The 19853-nt window shown below is 49.0% G+C and overlaps 2 protein-coding genes across 4 annotated transcripts in view; both read left to right on the plus strand.

The window, feature by feature from the left end:
• Positions 1-37: 37 nt before the first annotated feature.
• Positions 38-18977, plus strand: ZNF746 (zinc finger protein 746). 3 transcript variants are annotated; one of them, XM_005880039.2, is made up of 7 exons: positions 38-244; positions 2612-2911; positions 3029-3110; positions 4058-4171; positions 14297-14488; positions 14987-15112; positions 16478-18977. In XM_005880039.2, exons 1-7 carry the CDS (start codon positions 215-217, stop codon positions 17533-17535), a joined length of 1902 nt encoding a protein of 633 aa, XP_005880101.1. In that variant the 5' UTR covers positions 38-214; the 3' UTR covers positions 17536-18977. The 3 variants fall into 3 exon arrangements, with proteins under 3 accessions (XP_005880101.1, XP_014383675.1, XP_014383676.1); XM_014528189.1 differs by lacking the exon at positions 38-244 and adding an exon at positions 1141-1547; XM_014528190.1 differs by lacking the exon at positions 38-244 and adding an exon at positions 1527-1547 and having other exon boundaries at positions 16481-18977.
• Positions 15097-19853, plus strand: part of ZNF777 (zinc finger protein 777) — a 49924-nt gene continuing 45167 nt past the window's right edge. The window contains exon 1 of the mRNA XM_014528187.1: positions 15097-15112. The gene's annotated coding sequence lies outside the window, so the exon portion shown is untranslated. The remainder of the gene's footprint in view (positions 15113-19853) is intronic.

Here is a 19853-nt window from a genome sequence, read left to right on the forward strand (position 1 = left end):
TGCTGCTGGGCGCCCCCACCCTCCCCGCATCTCCTTTCTCTGCCCACCGCCCTGCCCCCGTAGCTCCCCCCAGCGGCCCGGTGGCACCTGGGAGGTGTCCGAAGCGGCTTGGATTCCGCATTCACCCCGTGCCGAGTGCCCGGCTCGCTGGGGTCCGGGCGGAAGACAGCTGCCCCCGTGCGTAGAAACAGGCGCCGCACCAGCCCGGTTAGGCATGCTTCTGTCCGCACAGCAAGCCTGCAGGGTAGGTGCTCGCTCGCTCTCTCGTACGAAAGGAAAACCTGAGGCCTAGAGAAGTTAACTTGCCCAGGATCGCACAGCTAGGGAGGGCGTGCAAAGACAAGGTCGCTCTGTGTTCAGGAGCACGCTGCATGGGGCGCAGCAGGCAGGGGCACAGGCAGGAATAGTGCAGAACAGGTGAGTGTTCCCTGCACTGAGGTAGACATGCTTGCGAGGCGGGGGAAGCAGAGGGCACGGGCTGCCCTTGCAGTCCACACCCCTCCCGGCCTGAGCCTCTGTGATTTGAGCTGAGCTCGCAGGGAAGGCTAGGATTTCAGGCCGGGAGGACGGCTCCCGGCTCAGGGAGAGGCGGCAGTGCTCGCCTGTTCAAGGAACGGAGAGGTGTCCTTGCACCTGAAAAAGAGGGCTTTGGTCGGGAGCCTGCAGGAGAGAGGAGGCTGAGGGAGCGTTGGAAGGGGTTCCAACGCCTGGACTTCCACCACATGGGTGAAGAGCTGTTGAAGAATCTGGGGCTCTCTTACCATCAGCTCCTCTCAAGCACAGAGGTTTTGGCTTCCCTGGCAGGAGTCGGGACAGCCCCGTATTGTCCAGCCACCGTTTAATAAGGAGCTGGGCTTGAGCAGAAAGAGTCGCCACCTCCCACCAGGTAGTGTGAAAGCCTTACCCAGGGCCAGGTAAAAGTGGTAAGAAAACGGGAGGTGGGGAGGCCTCATTGTTTACAAAGTAGGAGTTTACTCAGGCCCTTTCTGCAATGCAAAGATTGTCATGATGGCCGACAGGTGCGCTTGGAGGCTGGGTGAGTAGGACTTCAGTGGATGGGGAGCTTCTGGAGCAAACTCTTGGAGGCTGGGATCATGATGGGGACAGGCGGTGGGGGGGGCGGGGGCGGAGGTGCTAGCCCAGTGCAGTCCCTGCAGCCCCTGGAAGGCAGGAGTGCCACGCACATCCAGCTTTCTGCCTGTCCAGTTCCTCTGAGGCCCAGCCAGAGCTCTTTCTTCTTCAGGTCAGAGGTCATCTGGTCCAGCCTCCCTGCAAACAGCCAGATCCTCTGGCCCCTGCTCAAACTCTCCTGTCACTTGTTTTCTGAGGTGTCCACCCATGTTCTAGTGCTCAGTGACTTTCCCTAGGTGCATCCACACTGGTTCCTAGTAGTCACTTCTTTATTTTGCAAATAGTCACTTACCATTTGTTTAGGAGTCATTTCCAGAATGTTGTAAGGTACTGTGGGTCCTCAGGCAACAGGCACGCCAGGAAGAGGCATGAATAGTGAGGACCGCCCCCCCACACACACACACTCTGACATGTGGGTGTCAGGTGGTCCAGCCCCCACCCAAAGCAAAATCTGCCCTTTCCTCAGTGTCCCCAACTGCCAGTCAATAAAGCCACTGTGGGAACTTTCCAGAGACAGGAAAGTCAGCTGCATGGGGAGGCTCCACGTCTGTGGGATGTTGCTGCTCATGCCAAAGTCAAACCTAATGGCGTTGTCTTACCTTCCCCTCCAATCTGTAAGGTGTGTCACAGCCTGGAGCAGCTACAAGAATGTCTGAGACACACACAGAAAAGAATGTCTAAGACCATAATTCTCCTCTTGGGAGGAGCAGTAGGAATAGTGACAGAAAAAGTCAGACTCTCGAGGGGCCTCGGGACTCATGTTATAGCAAAAAGCCTAACCTGGCTGGTGGAGATTTGCAAAAATGGTGATTTTTAATTTGGGGGGGGGGGTGGTAACTGGGTAGGGAACCAAATCAGATTGTCCTGTGGGGAGAGGAATTAACCACTAGGTTTTTATGTTTATTAAAAAGAGACACGAGCTGCTTTTAAAAAAGCAGTTGAGCAGCACTCTTGTTTGTGCCGTTTCAGTGAAGCAGCTGGGTTGTTTTTTTTGCTAGGTCATCATCAGTAGAGGTTCTTGTGTGATTATGATGGGAAGTGCTGGCTGGCCTCTAGTAAACCTGCAGTTTACCATTTCTCCACTAAAACACCCAGTAGTGCTCAGTCATCATTTGTTTAGCAGAATTGTACTGGGCGCCTGCCGCAGGCCATGCACCATGCTGTTAAAAGGGCCTGTGCAGCCTTCAGAGGTCATACAGAAGGGTGCAGGAGATAACCATAGGGCAGTGAATGCCACCATAGGGGTCTGCATGGCGTGCTGCAGAGGCCTGGAGGGACGGCAGCCCCCAGACTTGGGTGATGTGTGAGACACCCAGAGTAGGTGATCGTTAGACTGAAACCTGGCATGTGGCCCAGGGCATCCCCACTTTTCACATATGGGTTCCCACCCCTACTCCAGCTCCCCCACACCTAAGACAGCTGGGCTCACAGAACATGACTGGTGCAATGATCAATGCTGGTCTCTCTTTGTTTCTGGAAGATTTCTCCCTGGACAATGGCAGCTACCATTCAGGCAATGGAGAGGAAGATCGAATCGCAGGCTGCCCGCTTGCTCTCCCTAGAAGGTCGAACAGGGATGGCTGAGAAGAAGCTGGCCGACTGTGAGAAGACGACCTTGGAGTTCGGGAACCAGCTGGAGGGCAAGTGGGCCGTGCTGGGGACCCTGCTGCAGGAGTACGGGCTGCTGCAGAGGCGGCTGGAGAACATGGAGAACCTGCTGAGGAACAGGAACTTCTGGGTCCTGCGGCTGCCCCCGGGCAGCAAGGGAGAGGCCCCCAAGGTAAGCTGGGCACCTGGCGTGGGACAGCCCGAGGGGCTGTGCCTATAAACGTGGATGGCATGCGTGACACCCGAGGTTCCAGATGCCCATGACATGGCTGTCGATTTCTCCGAGCAGGAGTGGGGCAAGCTGGATGAATGGCAAAAGGAGCTGTACAAGCACGTGAGGAGGGGCAACTACGAGACACTGGTCTCCCTGGGTAAGGCCTGATAGTCATTTCTCTGTTCAGCGTTATTAGGGGAGTCCTCAGATCTCTCTTTTCATGCGGGTGGGTTTTATCACAAGGATATATAAATTACTGGAAACTTTGACCATGCAAAGAGTTATCTCTTCATTCTAAAGATGAGCGCTGGGTGACTGAGTTGTAAGGTCCCTTCCACCTGGCGAAATTCACAGGATACCAGACCGAGGTGGGGTGGCCCCTCACCTAACCAGGGGTGGAGCAAGGCTGTTTCCATTCCCCTGCTGAGGCTTAGAGAAGGCGCCTACCACTGACTCCAGGAGCTAATCCACCCACATGTGAGAAAGGCCTTCTCTTGTAGCTTTCTCTTACTGAGAGATGTGGCCTTGACTGTGACGCTCCTCTGCGTCAATGGAGAATGTGCGCAGACCATGCTTCTTGCGGCCAGTGCTGTCTTCATGCTCGAGACTTTGCTCCCCCAGACCCTGGGGCTGTTGCCACTCTCCTCATGTGATACCCCAGAAGGGCTGGGCTCTTTCTTCCTGGGCTCACTTCCTCTCGGGGTGTTTCTGTGACCCCAGACCTGGAGGCAGTGAGCATCCTTAGTGAGGATGGAGCAGGTGAAGGTGTGATGTTCTATTTCAGTTTGCAGAAATGTATCGCTTCTTAATGTAGAGACTATACCAGAGTTTCTTCACCTTGGCCCTGTGGCATTTGGGGCCAGATGATTCTGTGTGGTGGGGTAGCAGCATCCTGACCTCCACTCACAAGGTGCACCTCTCCTCCAGCCCTCAGGCCTGACAACCAGAAATGTCTCCCTGGGGATAGAATTGCTTGTGGTTGAGAACACTGCTCTGTGTCAATCAGGAAATTTAGTGTCTTGGCCATTCTGGGTTTCCCAGGCTGCTATCCCCAGCTCTGAATGGAACCACATGGCAAAAGCTAACCTTTATGTCTTTCCTCAGACTACGCCATCTCCAAGCCCGAGGTCCTCTCCCAGACTGAGCCAGGGAAGGAGCCGTGTGGCTGGCGCCGCACAGCCCCCAAGGTTCCAGATGTTCCTGTGGACCCGAGTCCAGGTGAGGAGCTGGGCGGGGGCCAGGGAGACGCTGGGCAGTCTGATGGAAACAGGAGTAAAGGGCCAGAGAGAGCATGGCCTTCTAAGTTTTGTTTTGTAGTTGAGTTGTGACCTATACCTTATTCAGCTAACACTCGGGAATACGTCCGAGCGTGGAAACAGATGGCAAACCCAGACTTTTAGGAAAGAAACAGAACCAGTAGCACTGAATTAGTGAAAGTGAAGGAAGGACATTGATAGGGAAGGTAGGCGTCTATTAAAGACAACATTGAGTTTCATGAAGAGTCAGCCTCTCCTCCACCCAAGAACTACATCTCATTGAAATTCTTTAGTTGTCTCAGAACATTAACCCATTAGCCACATATTAACCACACGTTTGCTATGATTTAGAACCAGATTGATTTAAGGAGAATCTGAATACCAGGTATCGCTGTCTCAGATTTTCCTAGAGCCAGTCAGCACCTTTGAAAGTTAAGGAAAGGACGGGTGGATGTGTGAGTCAAGCCACATGACTGAAGTAAGCCTGGCGGGGCTGTGGGGTAAACGACAGTCTGTCCCTTGACCAGGGAGACCCGCCTCCTCCTCTTCTGTCCCCGTCTGTCCCCCCATGCCTGGGCTTCCCTTTCTTCCCTTCACCTGTGTTGCTAAAGAGTCTTACTGTGTGTAATTTGTGGTGACTGAAATATGTCTGCTGTGTTTGCCGTTTCATTGCGACGACACTTTCACTTTTCCAAGAGCTGATGGTGTACAGAACCAGCCACACCATCAGTGGTCAGAGCATTCACCTGTTTAGGTGCCTAGGACAGCCTGAAAGCTAGAGGACAGCTTGACAAAGAGGGTTATGACACAGGATCTTGCAGTTTCTTAGTCTGGGTGGGAGGTTCACAGTGGGCTTGTTTTATTACATTTATAACATGAATGGTTTCTATACCATCATTAATAAGAGTGAAAGGGAACCTGGAAATAGGGCGGCTGCTGGTAAGACCCCCACATGCCCTGCCTACACATCGAGAATTGTGTATGGCCTTAATCCCCACCCGCCCCTGTCCAAGACCGGACCCCACTCACTCATCTCCTCTGGGCTTGGTGCAGCCCCTGTCAGACCTCCTCTCCAACTTCTCTCCAGCTCTAACTGCCGTGCTTTGTGGAACTCAGGTCTCAGCAAGACCTCCAACCCTCAGGCTCTCCTGGGTGTCCCTGCGCCACCATCCTTGCTCAGATGAGACCTGGGTCCCTGGGGGCCCGGTGTCCTCTGCAGCTTCCCCTTTCCCACACCCCCCCCGCCCCCGAAAAAAAAAGCCTGGCAGGGGCTGCTCTGTGCCAGGCCCCCCCTCCCTTGAATTACATGCTTTCCTCTCTCCACCGCCTTCTGCAGACCTCCCTCACTTATCTCTGCTCCTGCCATCGCTCTTGGCGATGGCAGTCCCACGAGGGTGGTCCTTTGAGCACCTGGCCTCTCTGTTCCTTAGCTCCCCACTCCCTCTCTGCCACCCACTCCCTGGTCATTCCCCTGACTGTTGGCGACAGCAGTGTACCTCTCCCATCGCCTCGATCTCAGCGCGCCCTCCCTGTCCTCCAGCTCCCGAGAGCCTTTGGGCCTGCTGCCTTTGCACTGCCGACCCGGCCACATTTCCCTCCTCACCCAGCCAGGGTTCCGGGCCCATCATCATCATTCTCTTGCACACACACTCAGCTCCCTCGCCCCTTTTATTCCTTGTTGTCCTCTAGCAAAACCATAATCCTGGTTTAACCTGTCTGCCATTCTGCACCAGCTCCCCAGCAGCTGCATGTGGCTGGAGAAAGCCCCACGTGCTCGCCATTTCTCACCTGGGATTCTGAGCGCAGTCGGCGTGTCTCCTCAGTCCATTCATTCAGTAGTCCAGAGGTTGACCAGCTGTGACCCATAGGCCAAATCGCCACCTTCTGTTTAGAATAGTTTTTATATGAAAATACATTATTTAATTGAAAAACAAAGCAAAACACACTTAGAGTCCTCACCATCCCATCTGCGCATCTGCCAGCATCTGTGCCCAGTTCTCTCTTGGCTCCTGTGACTTACGACAGACTGACAACCCTGTGGTCAGAGACCCTCCTCCACTGGGCACTCATTCCCATCCAGGCCACCTTCTCAAGGACTGTGGCTCAGCACTTCTTACCTGTCTCCCTCATCCCCGCCAGCATCTACCCCTGCTCATTCCCCAAAGCCTCTGCCCCACACTCCCTGCTGCCTCCACCCTGTCTTCCCACTATCCAGCCCCTTCACCTACTCCTGTCAAGGCCACCGGGACCTCCATGGTGCTAACAGTCCATCACCCTACCTGCCCTGTTGGTGACATTTGCTATTATTGATCCCTCACTTCCTAGATGCACTTTGCCTGATAGGACATCCTGCCCCCCTGGTGTTTCCCCCCAACTCACTCACCACTTTTCCTTTGCCAGGACATCCTGCCCACCCCCGCCCGGTGTTTCCCCCCAACTCACTCACCACTTTTCCTTTGCTGTGTCCTGTTGCTCTTTCTGACCTAACCGTCTTTCTTGCTGTTCCCCCAGCGCTCTAGGTACCGATCTCCGAGACTTTGCACCTGCTGTGTCCTCTGCCAGGACAGCTCTTCATATGTTTTCCTGCTCAATTCATTCCCTCCTTCTGGTCTCTGCTTAAATGTGACTTTCCCTAATCACCCTACTTAAAGGTGCAGCCCACTCCCCGCCTGGGAGTTCCAGCCTCCCTTTCCTGCCTTGTTTCATGACAGATACCATCATCTATTGTTATATTTTATATCTATGGATTATTGAGTGCATTTCATATTTATTTATGGATTTATGTAGTGTCTCTCCTCCCCCCCCCATTAGAATGTAAATTTCAAGAAGATAAGAACTTTGATCTGTTTTGCTCATATAATCATCTGGGCATCTAGAATACTGCCTGGCACAGAGTAGGAATTCAGTAAATACGTGTTGACTGTATGCTATGTTTCATAATTTAAAGTGTGTGTGTGTGTGTGTAAAAAATTTCTGATACAATTTAAATTCCGTTTTAGATCTCAGTCTTATTTGTCCCCGGGTAAATATCATATCTTTTCCACCCACATTTTAAAACGTCTATTATGTACATATGTAGGCATAAATAATCTATAATATATGTTTTTCTGTGTTTTGAAAAATTACGTAAATATCATATATTTATCACTCAATATTCGGTATTTCAGATTTATCCCTCTTGATGCATATAGATGTTCATCATTTTTACAGAAGCTTCATATTCCAAAAGCAACTGTATTACAGTTTATCCTCTGTCCCTCCATTGAGCTCTCTCTGATTTTTCTCTTATATGCGGTGTTGCAGTGAACATTCTAGAACATGCCTCTTTATGTACACAGGCTGATGTCTCCATAGGGACTAGACCGAGGGGTGGAACCCTGCATCACAGGGCGTGCTGGTCTGCACCTCTGCTGGGCTCCTGGTCTCTTCCGCGGGCACACGAGCTTGCACTACTGCCCAGCACTTAGGAAGGACCTGTTTTCTTAAATCTTTGCCCACTTTTCAGAGTTAGATTTTTGTCAATTGGATGCGGTTGAAATCATACCTTGTTTTAATTTGCATTTGAAGTTGAGCATCCTTTTCATAGGTTTATTTGGTTTCTTCTCCAGGGAAATGTCTCTTTCTGTTTTTCTACTGTTGTTTTCTTTTTCTTACTGATTCAGGACTTCTTTCTGTAGGTTCTCCACATGAACCCTTTCTTTGCCTTGCAGATACCTTCTCCCAGTCTGTGGCAGGTCTTTTCACCGTATAGTTCGCACATAGAAGTTTTCATTTGGGGTAGAGTCAGCATATCAGTCTTTTCCTTTATGATCCCTGCTTTTCTGTCTTAAGATACCCTTCCCTGCTCTAGCCAGTTTTGCTCAGTGGATAGAGCGTCGGTCTGCGGACTGAAGGGTTCTGGGTTTAATTCCAGTCAAGGGCACACGCCCAGGTTGTGGGCTCGATCCCCTGTGTGGGGTGTGCAGGAGGCAGCCTATCAATGATTCTCTCATCATTGATGTTTCTATCACTCTCCCCCTCTCCCTTCCTCTCTGAAATCAGTAAAAATATATATTTTAAAAGATACCCTTCCCTGCCTCTCCCCAGCTCAGAAAGACAGCCTTCATTATTTCTTATTAAACTTTTAAAGTTTTGTTTTTTTCACATTTAAGTCTTTAATCCATCTAGAATTAATATTTGTGTAGATTGCAAGGGAAAATTTTAAAAATTTCCCCCATGAGTACGTCTGATTTTCCCACAAAGTTTGCTGAACATTGTCTTTTCTGTGATGATTTGTGATAGCAGTTCCATGGGGAGCCAGGTTTCCATGTGGGCAGATGCAGTTTCTGGGCTCTGTCTGATGTTTCTTGGTCTCTGCCATCTCTGCACCCACACGGACTGTTGGAGCTTCCTAGGAAGCCAGATTCTAGGAGACCAAGCCTTTCCTACTCCTTTTCAGAACTTTTCATGGCTATTCTTGGACCTTTGTTCTATATGAGTTTCAGAAGCTTTATGGCAAGTTCTCAGAAAATCCTATTGAAATTTTGATAGGAATTGTACTTTATAATTTTGTTTCTGGAGAATTACCCTCATTCCAATGCTGAGTCCCTCTATCCATAGAAAGACTTATCTCCTGAAGGCTTCTATGTGCTTGAACAAGTTTTTACAGTTTTCTTCCGAGAGTTATTATTTGTATTCTGAATGGGATTTTTATTTTTATTTTATTTTATTTTATTTTTTATTGCTTAAAGTATTACAAAGGGTATTACATATGTGTCCTTTTTTTCCCCCCGCCCTTGACAATCCCCTGGCCTCCCCTACCCCCCAGGGGTTTTTTTTTTAAATATATTTTATTGATTTTTTACAGAGAGGAAGGGAGAGGGATAGAGAGTTAGAAACATCCATCAGCTGCCTCCTGCACACCCCCTACTGGGGATGTGCCAGAAACCAAGGTACATGCCCTTGACCGGAATCTAACCTGGGGCCCTTGCGTCCGCAGGCCTACGCTCTATCCACTGAGCCAAACCAGTCAGGGCAGGGGATTTTTATTTTTAATCCTCACCCAAGGATATGTTCTATTGATTTTAGAGAGGAAGGAAGGGAGAGAAAGAAACATCTATGTAAGAGAAACATGGATCAGTTGCCTCTTGTACGTGCCCCAACCAGGGACTGAACCTGCAACCCAGGCATGTGCCCTGATCGGGAATTGAATTCACAACCTGTCAGTGCACAGGACAATGCTCCAAACAGCTGAGTCACACTGGCCAAGCTATGTTCTGAATGGGATTTTTAAGTCAATAATATGTTTTAAGTAGTTATTACAGGTGAACAGCCATGCTCTGTGTTTAATGAAAGAGAAATTTTGCTCAACTCTCTTTTTAGATATAATGACCTGTCTATTTAGATTCTTTTAGGTTTTTTATGTGGACAATGGTACCCTTCACAAATAACACTTTTTAAATGTCTGTAACTTTATTTTTCTGCTTAGCAGTCAGGCTAAGACTTTGTTGAATAGAGGTGATGCTAGCTAGCATCCTTGTCTGTGGATGCTTCTAGAGTTTCAGCAGTAAGGATGATTTTTTCATCCTTAGACTTAAAGATTCTCTTAGCTTAAACAAGTTTTCTTCCCTGCTAGTTAAAGGGTTTTTTTGGTGGGAGTTTTTTTAAAATATATTTTTACTGATTTCGGAGAGAAAGGGAGAGGGAGAGAGAGATAGAAACATCAATGATGAGAGAGAATAACTGATCGGCTGCTCCTGCACACCCCACACTGGGGATCAAGCCCCCAACCGGGGATCAAGCCCCAACCCAGGCATATGCCCTGACTGGGGATTGAACCGTGACCTCCTGGTTCATAGGTCGATGCTCAATCACTGAGCAATGCCAGCCAGGCACTAAAGTTTTTATTGTGAACAAGTGTTATATTGGATCAGCTGTTTTTTTAAATATATTTACTGTGTATTTTATATAACAAACAAAATCACATACTGAACAAATTCAGATAAAGATTAGAGCAAGACAGTAAAACCCCATAACACCCTGCATAAGAAATAGATCACCACCAGACCCTTCCAAGACCCCATTGTCCCTCTCTGGTTCCAGGCCCCTCCCTTCCTCTTACAGATACACACACACACACACACACACACACAAAAAAAAATTCAGAACAAACATGATGGGTCTCTTGCTTTTCTTTACATTTTTATTTCTATGTATATATTTCTGAATAACATTTAATTTTGCCTGATTTTGAACTATATAGGAATAAGGTCATATATATTCTTCTTTAACTTGCTTTTCTCCTTTGACATGTTTTTGAGAGTCATCGTGTTTGTGTGGCACAGCTGTAGTTCATTCACTGTCACAGCTTTCGCCACGTTATCCCTTTCTATTTTGTGGATGTAACTCAGTGCATTTATTCCTTCTGCTGTTGTGGGTGTTTGTATTGTTTCTAACTCTTTTGCTTTTAAGAAAAATCTGTTGTGAAAATTCTTATGCATGTGTAAAAGTTTCTCTAGGTGTAGACCTAGGAGTGGAAGTGCCGGGTCGTAGGAAACATGCATGTTCGACTTTTCCAGGTAACGTCGGAGAGTTCTCTGAGTTGGTGGGACCAGCCAGGGCACAGCCGTGGGCCTGGTGGGCCCTGCTGCACCTCACCCTCGTCGGCCCTGGAAATGCCTTACATTTCAATTTCTGCCCATCTGGTGGGAGTGAAAACGGTTAAAATTTGTAGTTTAAAACATGTAGTTTTTCCTGATTAATGAGATTGAAAGTTGTATACTGTTTATGGGCCACTTCTCCTTCCTTTTCTATGAAATACCTATTTGCCTTTTGTCCATCTTTCTTTTCCGTTGTCTTCTCTTTCTTAGATTTGTAAGAGTTCTTTACATATTCTGAATATTAATCTTTTTGTCAGGTATGTGTATTAATGATGTCTTCATTTATGGTATATTGAACAGATGCTTTTAATATACTTGGATTTACTAGTCTTTATCTTTATGGTTTCTCCTTCTTATGTCATAAAAATTAAGAAAATTTCCCCTACCTCGAGGTTGTAGTACACCATCTCATGTTTTCTACTAAAAATTTTGCCTTTCTGTTCAAGTTCTGAATCCATCTGGAATGGATTCCTGTGGCAGTAGGGGGTCGGGACCCCAGTTCTTTCTCACGAGCGCTTTGGGTCTTCTTTCCCTGTGCTCTTTCAGGTAAACTTTCAAATTACCTTATCAAGTTCCATGAAAATCCAGATGGGATTGTGGTTGGAGTTGCATTCATTCTATTAATCATTTGGGGTAGAATTGGCCCCTTCACTGAGGCTTGTTATCTGTGAATATTTTAAATCCCTCCATATAACTCATCTGTAATACCTCCATGAAGTTTTGTGATTTTCTCCAAAAAAAGTCTTGAACATTTCTTTGTTAGATAGAGTCCTAGGTTCCTTTTTTTTTTAAAAAATCACTATTGTCGTGGGTACCTTCTTTAACTTGCATGTTCTGTTTGTTGTTCATAGGGACTGGGGGCTTGGGGCAGGAACATCCCTTTTCCAGTACATTTTCTTGTGTAGCTGGGGCTGTTATGTAACACCCCCCTCTCTGCCTCATTAGGCACCCCACCAGAGGTCCCACCACGGACCTATATGGTTAGAGAGTTTGGGAGCAAGGGTTGGGCAGCTGGCCGCCCCCGGGGACAGGTGGTCTCTGCTGCTCTGCTGGGGACAGCCTCTCTGACCAAGTGGTCTGGCAGGTGGCTTCCTGATTCCAGGGTCAGTATAAGAACCCCACTCGCCCACAGATAAAAGCTGCATCCTCAATTATCAATGAAAAAAATGGTTTACCCTCACCTGCCTTCTCTTTTGTTTTACATCTCTGTTAAAATCCAGGACAGAGGAGGGGGATAGAAGAGGGTAAAGGGGGGATAAATGGTGATGGAAGGAGACTTGACTTGGGTTGGTGAACCTACAATACTATATACACATGATGTGTTATAGAAGTGTACAACTGAAACCTGTATAATTTTACCAACCAATGTCATCCCAATAAATTCAATAAAAAAGAAAAAAAAATGACCCATAACAGAAAGATAAATGGTCATTGATGGGCTCCCTTAAAACTCTAGTAGTGTACAAAATCCATTTTCTTTCATTTATTGATATTTCTGTCTACGAAGCTTGATAAAATTTTCATTAATGCTAATTAGTTTTCTCATTGATGATTCTCAAATATTCTGAAGAGATAATCATATCATTTATGAGTCAGGAGAATTTTTTGTTTCTTTTAAAATATGGTTTATTTTTCTCATTTTCTTTTTTTAAAATATATTTTTATTGATTTCAGAGAGGAAGGGAGAGGGAGAGAGAGATAAAAACATCAGTGATGAGAAAGAATCATTGATTGGTTGCCTCCTGCTCTGGGGATTGAGCCCACAACCTGGGCATGTGCCCGGAGCGGGAATCAAACTGTGACCTCCTGGTTCATAAGTCAACGCTCAACCCCTGAGCCATGTGGGCTGGGCTCCTTGGTACCTTTTAAGATTTTGTCTTTACTGTTATTCCATTTTACAGAACATTGTCGAGGCTAATATTTTTTAATTCCTACTTAAGAATTGGTGTGTCCCTTCAAACTGTGGGCTCGTTGCCTTCAATTTGGGAACATTCACAATCATTATTTCTTTACATATTCCTCTTTACTCATTTCTCTATTCTCTCCTTGGATTTCCCAGCGTGTGTGGGAACTTCTCATTCTGTACTCCATGTCTCTTATTTCTCTCTCCTTTTTTTATCTCTCAATGGAGTGCTGTCGATTATTTTCCCAGATCTGTCTTACAACTCACCAGTCTTCTCTCTAGTTATGTTCAGTCTATTTTTAAGCCATCCATTGTGTTTTTCATTATTTTGTCATTTCTAGAATGTCAAATATATTTAGTTCTTTTTCAGATCTGCCTTTTAAAAAGTGGTTTGCGCCCTAGCCAACTTGGCTCAGTGGATAGAGCATCAGCCTGCGGACTGGGGGGTCGCAGGTTCGATTCCGGCCAAGGGCACATGCCTGGGTGGCGGGCTTGGTCCCCAGTAGGGGGCGTGCAGGAGGCAGCCGATCAATGATTCTCTCTCATCATTGATGTTTCCATCTCTCCTTCTCCCTTCCTCTCTGAAATCAATAAAGAAATATATATATTTTTTAAATGGTTTGCTTTTCTTGCCTTAGAGATTCTGTTCCTTCCTTTATTTCTTTGAATATTTTAGATATACTATACTGTATCTTTCAGCTTATTCTTTTTTCTGTAGTTCTTGGAAGTGAATTCTGCAGTAACTGTCATGCCATTTGGCTCCTCTTCTGGTTTGTAAGTTTAGTTTTTTATTAAGGACCCCTGTGGGGCAGGTTTCATTTACCTGTGCTGGGCCTCCTGGGTTGCCGTGGTTCTCAGTCAGTCTTTGTGTGAATTTCTCAGGTTAGGGTCCCTACATCGTATGGGTAGTATGAATTCAGTGTGGACATGGGATTCTGATTTCTTATGTGTGGCTTACCACCCATGGCCCTGGACAAGAGGGCAGCTTCCTTAGAGGCCCCTCAGATGGAGCTTTCCTGGTCCCTGTCTCACAGCTGGGACAGAGCCTATGGCTCCTGGCTTCATGCAGGCAGCTCATCTCTGCTCTTGCCTCACTTGAACATCAAAGCCCCAGCCCTTAAGGCTTGCATTCTGTCCCAGCAATTTCCTGGGTCACTTAGCTCCCACTCAACTCTTGCTTTCACTTGTGTTTGTCCTTATTCTCATACCCAGGATCTTTTTCTTTCTGCTCACTTAAATACCGGTGTGTGTTTGAAAGCAGGACCTCCGCAGGGCGGCTCAGTCTTTCCCATGTACCAGTGGTCTAGCCCTGAGAATGTGTTGGTGTGTTCCTCACCCTTTCCCACCCGCCCCATGTGCTCAGTGCCATGTGCTCAATGCCATGCTTTGCTTGGAAGCCCTTGCAGGCCCTGTTTGCCCTTCTTTCCCTTCTTACCAGGCTCTCACGCTGTGTGACCCTTGAGAGGTCCATTTCCTTGCCTGGCTGTGTGTCCACCTCAGGGCCAGGGAGCCCTGAGGCTGTGCTCACACACTCTCCCTTTCTTAGGCTCGGGAGCGCCGGTTCCTGCCCCTGACCTCTTAATGCAGATCAAGCAGGAGGGCGAGCTCCAGCTCCAGGAGCAGCAGGCTTTGGGGGTAGAAGCGTGGGCAGCTGGACAGCCAGATATCGGGGAGGAGCCATGGGGCCTCAGCCAGCTGGATTCCGGAGCAGGAGACGTCTCTACAGATGCTGCTTCTGGTGAGTGGCTCAAACTGGGAGCAGATACCAGGAACGAGAGGCAGAGCCCAGGGCAGGCCTTGGGGTAAGGAGTTCCTGGGAGCCACATTATGGGAACAATGGGCTTTCAAACATCTGGCCTGAGTAGCTTGGAAGTTTCCTCACTTTAAGACAGGACCTGCACTAAAGGACACCTTGGGCACCTCTGGGTTTGGTGAAGCTCTTGCCCTGATATTTCTCTGCCTCATTCCATCAGCTGCACTTTTCTTGCCCCCAGCATTGGGCACTTAAGGCACCGTTGCCTTACATTAAGGAGGGGCGATATGAAATAAGTCAGTGACCCCTGAGCCTCCTGGTGCCTCCAAGAGGGGAGCAAAGGAAACCTGGTTCAGGAGCAGTGGGGGGTTCTGTCATGCAGCATGCCCGGGGTGGGTCTCAGGGTCTCTTCTTTCTATCCTGTGGGGTTTTTTCCTGCTGCTTCTGTTCTCTAACCCACAGGCTCTGATCTCTTCATTGCAGGCGTCCACTCCAACTTCTCAACCACTATCCCACCTACTTCCTGGCAGGCAGATCTCCCTCCCCACCACCCCTCCTCCGCATGTTCAGACGGGACCCTGAAGCTCAACACGGCAGCCTCCACAGAAGGTACAGGTGGCAGAGAGAGGGTGGGAAAGACTCACAGCTGCCCTGCAGGCTGCCTAGGCCCCGGCTGCCTCCTCATTGATGAGCTGCCCTGCCCTGTCAGCCCGCAGGTATTAGGTATCTGGGATGTTAGGACTCAGTGGTCTGTCTTTCATCTCTGTCCAGATTCTTAGGCGTGGACAGCCTTCCTTGGGCACGTCCATATTGCCAGCCGTTCTTTTCTCATGTTAACCAGTCAGTGCTCATAAGCCAGTCCCTTGAGAGAATGCACCTCCTGCTCAGGCTCAGAACCTGCCTCCTCTTCCTCTTCAGCAAAGAAAAAACAAACCAAGCCAGAAGCACGTCTTAGATATCAGCACTACCAAAGACAAGTGTCCAAAGGCCAGAATTGGGAAGAAAACTTCCAAATTTATGTATTATTTTTCTTTTTATTTCTATTTTGTAGGCCTGTTATCTGTTACTTTATATTTTAGCACTCCAAAAATGTGCTAAAAGCCTAGATCCCTGATACAAAATTTCAGGAAATGAAATTCAAATATATTTACATAATCACATTTTTACTGTTTACTAATATTTTTATTATTAGCTAGCTGGCCACATTTATTGGATGCTTGCTGCATGCCAAATCACATGCAAGGTGTCTTCAGACGTGTTATCTGGGAACCCTCATACAGCCCTATGACCAGGGTTCACAGATGTGCTGTTGGTTAAGAAATTACCCTGCAGTCCTGGCCAGGTGGCTCAGTTGGTTGGAGCATCATCTGATACACCACCAATATTTTTTTAAAAGGTTGTGGGTTCGATTTCCAATAAGGGTACATACCTAGGTTGTGGGTTCGATCCTTAGTCGGGGCAGGTACAGAGGGCAACGGGTCAATGTTTCTTTCTCACCTTGATGTTTCTCTCTCTCTGTAAATCAATACAAAGATATCCTTAGGTGAGGATTTTTAAAAATCATCCTGCAGCCCACAGCTGGTCTGTGGGAAGCCGCAGAGCCACCTCACATGATCCCCAACCCAGTGCCTTTTCCCCTCCAGTACATTGCCACCGGCGGTCAGAGTTCCTTCCTCAAGATAAATTCTTGATTAGCCTTAACAGCCAAAGTAGAAATGAAATCCCGTAAGCAGGTGCGATGGTGGTTTTGCTTGCAATGAAGGTACTAGTACAGGGATGTCCTCACATGGGGTTTGAAGCAGCCTCATGACCATCTCTGGGCGCTCTGCTGAGCTGGATCCTGTGGCTTGGAAACCAGGGCTCCGTGTGCTGGTAGGGGAGGAGGAGCTACTGAATCTCCAGATGAAAGTATCAGATAATTGCTCTAAGCCCAGGAGGGGACAGAATGATATCTGGTCTTTCTGTCTTTCTCAGCAGATGTAAAAATTGTGATAAAAACTGAAGTCCAGGAAGAGGAGGTGGTGGCCACACCAGTGCACCCTACTGACCTAGAGGCCCACGGGACCCTATTTGGACCAGGCCAAGCCACAAGGTTTTTCCCTAGTCCTGTCCAGGAAGGCGCCTGGGAGAGCCAGGGCAGCTCCTTCCCCAGCCAGGACCCTGTGCTCGGGCTCAGAGAGCCCGCCCGGCCTGAACGGGACCTGGGAGACCCCAGCCCCACGGTGGCCCAGGACGAGACCCCACCAGGGGACTGGCTCCTTGGGGGAGTCCGGTGGGGCTGGAATTTCAGGTGTAAACCTCCTGTGGGTCTGAACCCGAGGACTGGGCCTGAGGGGCTGCCCTATTCCTCCCCTGACAACGGAGAGGCTGTGCTGGACCCAGGCCAGGCCCCGAGATCCTTCAGTGACCCCTGTAAATACCCTGGCCGGACCAAAGGCTTTGGCCACAAGCCTGGCCTCAAGAAGCACCCTGCCGCGTCTCCCGGGGGACGGCCCTTCACCTGCGCCACGTGTGGGAAGAGCTTCCAGCTACAGGTGAGCCTGAGCGCACACCAGCGCAGCTGCGGGCAGTTGCCCGATGGGGCGGCTGGGGCGGCAGGGGCTGCACGCGATGGAAGCGCCCTGCGGTGCGGGGAGTGCGGGCGCTGCTTCACGCGGCCAGCCCACCTGATCCGGCACCGCATGCTGCACACGGGTGAGCGGCCCTTCCCCTGCACGGAGTGCGAGAAGCGCTTCACTGAGCGCTCCAAGCTCATCGACCACTACCGAACCCACACGGGTGTGCGGCCCTTCACCTGCACCGTCTGCGGCAAGAGCTTCATCCGCAAGGACCACCTCCGTAAGCACCAGCGCAACCACACGGCGGGGGCCAAGGGCCCGGCCCGGGGCCAGCCGCTGCCTCCCCTCCCAGCCGCTCCCCCGGACCCCTTCAAGAGCCCTGCCTCCAAAGGACCCTTAGCCTCCACAGACCTTGTGACTGACTGGACTTGTGGCCTGAGTGTCCTGGGACCCACCGAGGGTGGGGACCTGTGAGGCACCCAGGATGGCCAGAGTTGTCTCAGCCTCTGACCCTTGAGGGCCATGAGTGTAAAAAGTCCCGTTTCCAGATGTCCTGGGGTGGCGGCCAGCGCAGAGGCGGGAGTGGAGACTGGGAGACCAAACCCCCAAGTTGCTGAACTGATCACTGGAAGAAGAGAAACTGTCAAACAAATACAGCTTCCACCTCTGAACAAAGTAGAACTCTCTGATTGTGAAACAGCACCATAGAATTTTAAGTAACTTAATTACAAAACTCTTTTTTAATTCTTGAAGAAGCTGAAAAATAGTCGTAGTACCAGTTTAAACTTTCTAGCATATTTTTGGTTTCCGGAGCGTGTTTATGTGGGCTATGTCCTTACCAAGTCTGACGTGAAGGTCGGCGGGGCTGGGGACACAGTGAGGAGGGACACGGACCAGACCTCCCCTGGCCCCACTGACTCCTAGGGAAGAGATGGTCTTAGCAAAAAGTCCTGGGGAATTGAGACCCTGCTCTGCCCAGGCCTGGGCTAGGCTCCAAGCCTCCTGGGACCTGAGACCAGCTGGGTGCTGTGGAACTGCAGCCTCATCTCAGCAGGGAGAAGGACTCATCCCCAGAGCAGCCAGCTTGCCTCTCCACCTGATAAGGCCCCCCAACAGTGCGGGCCCTACTGTGTGTTTCCCTGTTAGGGGCCACTGGCCATCCCTATCAGACTCCTGGGCTGACAACCCACCTGGAGCTGCTTTTCCACTCCAGCAAAATGCTTCTGTGTCCTTTGTGTAGTGTTTTTTCATTGTCAAAATTCTTTCACATCATATCTCATTTGTTACTGTGACTTTGTGAAACACGCAAGGCAAGTCTTGTTAGAGATGAGAAATAAATTAACTCAAAGGGGATATATCCCACTAAGCCTTGCACCATGGGGGCCAGTGGGGGGCAGCAGTTGGGAAAAGCCTCAGGTTAGACATGGCTTATCCTCCAGAAGTTCAGTTTGGGGAAGGAAAACTGTTTTTGCCCTCTCAGAAGATTTGTTCCACATGTGCATGAGCAAAATCGTCAAGCCTCAGGCTTTAGCGGAGCCCAGGCCCCCCCGGTGTGTGCACACCCAGCAAGGTCTGAGAGGCTGGGTATGGACGATGCTCCTCTGCTGACATCCTAACAGTGGTGGACATCGGCCCAGGTTTCTTAATTTTACCACAGTGCTGTCCCCAAGTAATCATTCCTGTTTTTTTGAAGCCGCCTCTGGATCCCTTATCCCCCCCCACAGAGGAGAGACCAGGGCTGCTATTCACTCGGCTCCCCCATGTGTACTTTTGTTAGGCAATAGACTAGTTAAGAAAATTGTTTCTCTGTACTGTATATTTTGTACCTGTTTACACCTTTAATTGATATAACTGATATTTTGAAAAACACATGAAGAGGAAATGCCCTGTTAAAATAAAACCTAACCAGCACTGAGGTGGTTTGGTGGGTTTCATTCTTAGATCTGCGTCTCTGGTGCTGCTGCCTCTAAACATGGCCCCCCAAGGCTGTGTGGTCAGCTCCCCAGGCACTTGGTCACCTTGGACCCAGGGAAGTGACAGTGCCTAAGAGCTTTGAATGGAAGATTCTGGAGACGTTTGGAGGGGTTTATGTAATTTAGTCCTAGGTAATTTGATATGACGCACATGAGGACAGGAAGGTCAGGAGAAAAAGTGCAGAACATCAAAGCAAAGCTGATGCCAGATGTTTTCTCTTTGCATCTTCTGGCTCAGCCAAGGCGAGGAAAGGATGGGCAATGCCTGTAGTTGTGTCTTGGAGTCAAGTCTGCCCCATGGCATTAGACCCAGGCTGACATCCATATTCCCACCAACCAGAGGTAACAGTTATCTCATGCTTTCATCTCTTCCACCAGCCCCCTTCCAAGTTCTCATGCCTTCTCTCCCTCTTGCCCATGTTCTCTGCATGCAGGAAACTTTTCATGCAGAACCCCCAACCATTTAGTGGTTCACTGGATGGATGACTTGGAAGCATCTGGCTCGGCTGCACTCTTCAAGACAATATGGGAGGAGAGGGTTTAGATAAGGGAGGGTGCTGAGTTGAGTTTCAGACATCCAAAAGGGGGTTCCCAATCAGTAGTTAGGGAGACCACCAGTGGCGGGGACCCAACACTGTTTCCAAACTCCTGGGAACTCTCGCTCTGAACCCATTGCTCTGCAGCATTCTGTTTAGGCCATAGCACAGTGATCCCTTCCTATGTTAATCTTATGTTGCTGCTGGACAAATTAACACAGACTTTGTGGCTAAAGCCAACACAGATTTACCCGACAGTTCTGGAGGTCAGAGGCCAAAATGA

This window comes from Myotis brandtii, unplaced genomic scaffold (genome assembly GCF_000412655.1).
Source record: "Myotis brandtii unplaced genomic scaffold, ASM41265v1 scaffold621, whole genome shotgun sequence".
NCBI classification, from domain to species: Eukaryota; Metazoa; Chordata; class Mammalia; order Chiroptera; family Vespertilionidae; genus Myotis; species Myotis brandtii.